General features: G+C 49.1%; 1 protein-coding gene across 15 annotated transcripts in view; it reads left to right on the top strand.

Annotated features, from left to right (window-relative positions):
• Positions 1-2,270: 2,270 nt before the first annotated feature.
• The window catches only part of KHDRBS2 (KH RNA binding domain containing, signal transduction associated 2), a 349,072-nt gene continuing 345,342 nt past the window's right edge, over positions 2,271-6,000 (top strand). For all 15 annotated transcript variants that reach the window (XR_014953621.1, XR_013339757.2, XR_013339753.2 and 12 more), the window contains exon 1: positions 2,271-2,461. Coding sequence is in view for 3 of the 15 variants with exons in the window: in XM_021525682.3 (XP_021381357.2) it covers positions 2,371-2,461 (91 nt within the window). In the remaining 12 variants the exon portion in view is untranslated. The remainder of the gene's footprint in view (positions 2,462-6,000) is intronic.

Below are 6,000 nucleotides of genomic sequence, written 5' to 3'. Positions count from 1 at the left end.
CTTGTGGATGCCATTATAAAGATTTTACTTTGATTTTTATCTTTTTCATTCCTTCTTCCTCTGCCAACTCCCCCCAACCAAAACAAAACCACAAAGAAAAAGACCCCAAAATCTAAATTCCTCTACAGCAACAAAAATACTTGAACAGTACTAGGCCATTCACAAATGTATTATTGCAACAACTGTCTATTTCATTAGAATAAATACTAAGATAGTAGTATTAGTGGTACATACTAAGAATGTGACATAGGGGTTGAGCACAAAATGTTGTATGGTGCCATAGACTGCTTGTTCTTGAGGTCCCACAAATGGAATTTTAATGAGTTGAGATGACTTAGACATATTTGTTTACTTTCGAAATCAAAACACATTCCTGTATGGTCTGTTGGGGCAAAATCCTGAATAAATATAACCTAAAGTAAATGTATACTTAAAGCTAAACCCTAATTAAAATAAATTTTATTTACCCAAGCTGTAGACACTTTAATTGCATAATAGTTCTAATTCTGTCAGGCGTGGCCGTGGGAGCTGCAGCACGGCATTCCTCGACAGAGATCGCCCTTTCCACAGGACCCCCGGGCCCCGGCTGCGCCTCTCCAGCTGCGCACAGCAGGCACGGGCAGACATTTTCGGCGCGGTCTGTGAGCGGCGGCGCCCGGCCGCTGATGCTCATCATACCCTCAGGGGAGAAGCTGCCTGGCAGCTCCAGCACGGCCACGCCGCCGATGCGGCACCGCTTTAGCGAGGCGTGTCCCCGGACCGCGGAGGGCCGAGAAGCCCGGGGAGCGCGGCGGAGCTCGGGGGAGGCACCGCCGGGGAGGGAAGGGAGAGAGAGCCGGGCAGAGCCGCTGCCTCCCGGCTCCAGCACCGCGGACAGCGCCCGGCGGGCGGGCGGGCGGCTCACGGCGGGCACGGAGCCGCGGCCCCGCGCAGGGACACGGCCACTGCCAGCACATCACCGGCGTGCACGGGCAGGGCGGCCCACGCAGCGACACCGGCGGCACAGGCACGCTGAGACACGCGTGGACAAACGAGCACAGGGGCACAGACACCACCGCCAGGCTCACAGAAAGCACCGCAGCACGGCCTCTCCCGCGCAGCCCGCTCTCTCTCACACACAGTCTCACACAGGCGCGCACAGTTTCACACACACACACACACACGCAATTTCACGCACGCACACACGGTTTCATACACGCGCGCACAGCTTCACACAAGTGCACGCCCACACACACACACAGTTTCACGCACACACGGAGTTTCACACAAACACACACAGTTTCACACACAAACACGGACACGTGCCCGCTCTCCCACAGGCGCAGCACCGGCACAGCCGCACACGGTCACGCGTGCGCGCACCGGCACCACGGACGCCACTCACGGACACGCACTCGCGCTGGCACGCAGAAACTGGCACACACAGCTGCACGCAGACAGACACACAGACAGACACAGCACACACACAGTGACAGACGCACAGACTGTCCTGGTTCCTGCCTGGACAGAGTTAATTTTGGCCGTAGCCGGGAGGGGACATGGCCAGGACCCAGAGGCTGTTCCGCTATCACCTCAGGTCATTGCCGGTGCTGGACTTAGGGGGGAAAGAAGTCTCTTCCTTAAAAAAGGGGTTCCTTCTGGTTCAGTAAGCGCGGGGTGGGTGCGGCGAGGTAACCTCGATTCTAATCATTTTGCATGAGAATCACTTATCTCTCTCGAACACTTTTGTTTTTAATATAATTGCTGTTACTGCTCATTTTCTTATCTCATTGCTGTTTCCAGTAAATTGTTCTTATTCCAACCCGTGATCTTTACCTTCAATTCCTCCAATCCTCCTCTCTAGCCTGCCACGGGGAATGGGGAAAGGGTGGGGAGAGCGAGCTGCAGCGTGGTTTTAGTGGAAGCGGTAAATTAGGTAATACCAGTCCTAAACCACAACACAGACACAGACACACGCAGGCGCACACACCTCCGCGGACGCCCGCCGGCCGCGGGCCCCGCCTGGCGACAGCCAATGGCACGGCGAGTCTGCCCCCGGCGCGGCGGAGCCGCCAATGGGAGCGGCGGGGGCGGGGCCCGGCTGGCTCCGCCTCCCTACTTAAGGCCGCGGGTGGCCGCGGGTCGCTCAGTGGCGGGAGGAGGAGGCGGGGGGGCGAAGGCGCGCGAGCAGCGGCGCGCGGCGACCCGCGCACGTGCCCGCCCCCGCGCGGCGCGAGGGGAAGGCGGAGGCGGGGCCGGGGCAGCGCCCGCCGCGCGAGGGGCGGCGGCACCCGCGGGGCGGCCCCGGCGCGGCCAGCGGCGAGCGGGCGGCCGAGGGCGCGGAGCGGCGAGCCCGGCATCCCGCGCAGCCCGCCCGGCGTGCCCGCGGCGATGGAGCAGGACAAGTACCTGCCCGAGCTGATGGCCGAGAAGGACAGCCTGGATCCCTGCTTTGTTCACGCGATGCGCCTCCTGGAAGACGGTGAGGCTCCGCGCCGCGCTCCCCCGGCCGGGGCGCTCCTCGGGGTGGGCTTGGCGGCCCCGGCCGACTGACAGGGAGCGAACTCGGGTGTCCGGGCCGGTGGGCGGCGGAGCGGCCCGCGGCGGGACCCGGTCGCGCGTGGGGTCGGGGCGGCGGCGGTTCGGGGCTCGGGCGCCCGGGGCCGCCCCGGAGCCTTGCCGAGGGACCCGTCCGGCAGCAGCCGCCGGCGGCCGCAGCGAGCGCCCCGCTGCCCGCCGCCCGCGCTCGCTCCCCGCCGCCCGCGCTCGCTCCCCGCCGTGCGCCGGCGCTGCCGCGGCTGGGTCGCCTGTGCGGGAGGCGCTCCCCTGGTTCCCGGGCTCACTTACACAAAGACAGATGCTGGCGTCTCATTGCATTCGTTATATCCTGTTTTCCACGCTGAAGTAATAAGGTTTATATGGTGATACTATCATGCCGTTAATGCGGCGCTGTTTTTAGTCGACTGCGCGATGTCAGACATTGATTTGATATGGCTTATCAATTTCATGACAGTTTCATCCAGGACATGATGATTTCCTCTTGGTTTTGTGCGGAGATCAGAATACACTGGTTATAACATTTGGATACTCATTGTAGCTCGCCCTCCTTTCCTTGCTTTAGTTGGAGTAGAGTTTTAGTTGGACCTCGCCTAAAGGTTCTTTAAAAAGTTTATCATTTAGTCTCTCTTGTAATAATTGCTCAGTATAGCGGTTGCGTGAAGACCTCGTGGTATGGAATTTTAACTTTTGCCAAAAGTGTAATCCTTTAAGTTCCTCTTATACATGTTTTTCTTCTTAGATATTTAATAGTCTTTATAAAATCCCTGTTAAACTTGGAACCTAATGTTGAAAAGAAGTAGTAAAGAATGATGCATAAATCAAGACAACCTATTAAGTTTTTAAAAGAGATTAAAGCAAAGAAATATATGGTCAGGCCCCTGAGAGTCACACATTCAAATAAACTCAGAGGTGGCAAATAATTTCCCAAGTTCTGTTTATGACCTAAAGAAAATCATAACTAATTCAGATTTACCATGCTAAGCAGTAAGTGTTTTTCCTCTGTCAGCAGTTTTTATATTGTCTTTCCTTAATGTATGTTTTATTGATTGTGAATGAAGATACTGAGTCCAGGTTTTGTTGGAGTGCTTCTGTTTGATAGCTTTAAAATTCATACTGAATTTCAGTATGAATACAGACCCATTTAGTACCGTTTTGTCATAGCTGTCTTGCTGCTAAAGAGGCAGCCATGCTACTTTTTATAGTTGTTTTTCTTATAATCATACCATAAACTAAGTCCTTATTTCTTAGAGGAATGTATTTTTTGAACCTTGCAGTTCGGTCTTTTCCCAGAGGGGGGAAGTATCCTCTGAGAGTGTGTGTGTGAGTGTCTGGGAAAGGAGGAAAATGCAGGAAGGACAAAACCGAAAGTAGGCAAATAAAAGTAAAAGGAAAATTGTTTTTTCTAGGTATCAAGTTCATGTAGAAGTTGCATTTTGAGCAACTGTGAGATTGAATAAATGAACGATTTTCTCATTCCTTCTTGGCCTAAGTAGGACTATGCATTATTTCACTGGATTTTTTAAAAGATGAAGGTGAGTTGTCTGAGAGAATGCTAATGTCAGATTCACACCAGGTACCTGGCATTATCCTTCAAAACACCATCTGTCAAGCTTTCTAGACATTTGTTTTAGAGTCGAACATATGACGACTGTTAAAACACTTAACCATAGTAAGAATGTTACTACTTAAGAAAATTAAAATTAATGCACTGGTTGCTGCTGGGCATAAATAGAAAGGGCAGAATTTTCTTTTTTGAGTGCCAGAAGAAAATGGGATCCTGGTGCAAGGATCTCTGTAGTAGTGAGTAATTTCTAGGTTATATTAACGATGAAATATTTTTTCCAGACTCTGGATTTCTGTTCTTTAGAATGTAACGTGCAATCAGCTACATCCCTAACGATACCAGCCAGGTGTTCTTTTTATGGTGTCCTAAGCATTTTTGATTGCCAGCACACTTTGTATCAAATACATAAGTGTAGATTTGCTTTGGAGCTCAGAGCCTCAAGCATTCAGTCTGACTTGAAAGTGCTGTGTTGTTTCATATTGGCTGCTAAAACCCAAGGTTGAGAACAGTTGTGTTCCTGTGAGAAACCGCAGAAGGGCACACAAGCAATAAGTATTCCAGAAAAATGCTTCTCATTTGCAAGAGTGGATTTACTTGTAAAGATAAGACTACCCATTTTCCCCCAATAATTTCTTTTGTTTGTTTGAATCTGTTGCGTGGTCTTTCTTTGTTTGTGTGTTTTGGTGTACTTAACCAATATTTACACCAACATATTTCTTATGTTTTCAATATGTGGGTCTGTGTCCTTCAGGTTGACCTGTTTCAGATGCATACTTCAATCAGTAGCTATTTATCCCTCACCATTAAGTGATGACTAGAAATCACTTATTTTAGTCCTTGCCTGGGTCTGGTATAATCCCCAGAAAAGGGACATTTCCTTTGGCAGACTATTTACATACATGCCAAACAACAGAAAGAAAGGTAAGGTCCTAATGAAGGTAGAAGGTACTAGTGCTATTTAAATACAAAGTGTGGAGACAAAACCTGATTTCTTTAAAAATCCCTGAGGGAATCTGTTGTGGATTCTAACACTGAATGGCCAATTGAGTGCCTTAATCAGAAGATACTTATTTCCCATGGGTCATAGCCCGTTTCATGTAGAAGTAGATCCTACATGACTGTTGCACTATTGGAAATGGAAAAGTCATTGGTAAGTCATCTACTAGGAGGACTTGTGAGTGGCTAATGATATTTGCCTCACCCTAAGTTTTTTCAAACTTTTGCAAAATGCATTGAACATACTTATTCTGAGACTATAATCCATTCAGTAATGAAAATTGAATACCTTTTAATTGTAACAGGTAGTTGAACTCTAAAGAATAGGCTAATCTCCATCTATTGGAAAGGGCTTTTCTGTGTCAAGTGAACCGTTTTGTGTACTAGGCTGTTATAAGAGCTGGAAGATTGTCCCTGTTTCATGTATAGTTTTAAACTATGCTGTTGTATACTTAATACCAGTAGTTATTTTCTCAGGTAAGATTGTTCTCCGTTTAGTGAGGATATGTCCTGATAAATCTATGACATCAGGTAATACTTGGTTAGATAAAAAATGTCAAAAGTGAAGAGCATGTTCTTGGGCAGTACCTTTTTTACCCAGCTTGTGCTTATACTGCTGCACACTCCAGAGCTCCGGGAGGAACTGGGAGCTGCTTGGTTCTAGTGCTGTTCTCTACCATCAGAGCTACCAGCTCCTTATATGTGTTACTTCTCCATGTTTATAAATATTTATTGCTTTGTGTAAGATGTCTGTGATTATGACTATAAAAAATAAGTGTGTCACTTCAGCTCTGAAGGTGTGGATGGCATAGAAAGGTACAACCAGCTGGAAGTGTTTGGTAGTTCTAAACTGGTTTTATATCAGCATTCCATTTAATAGGCTAAAGTGTCAGCTAATTGTC

This window comes from Lonchura striata, chromosome 3, assembly GCF_050655825.1.
Source record: "Lonchura striata isolate lonStrDom1 chromosome 3, ASM5065582v1, whole genome shotgun sequence".
Lineage (NCBI taxonomy): Eukaryota > Metazoa > Chordata > Aves > Passeriformes > Estrildidae > Lonchura > Lonchura striata.
This window is presented reverse-complemented; position numbering and strand designations above follow the sequence as displayed.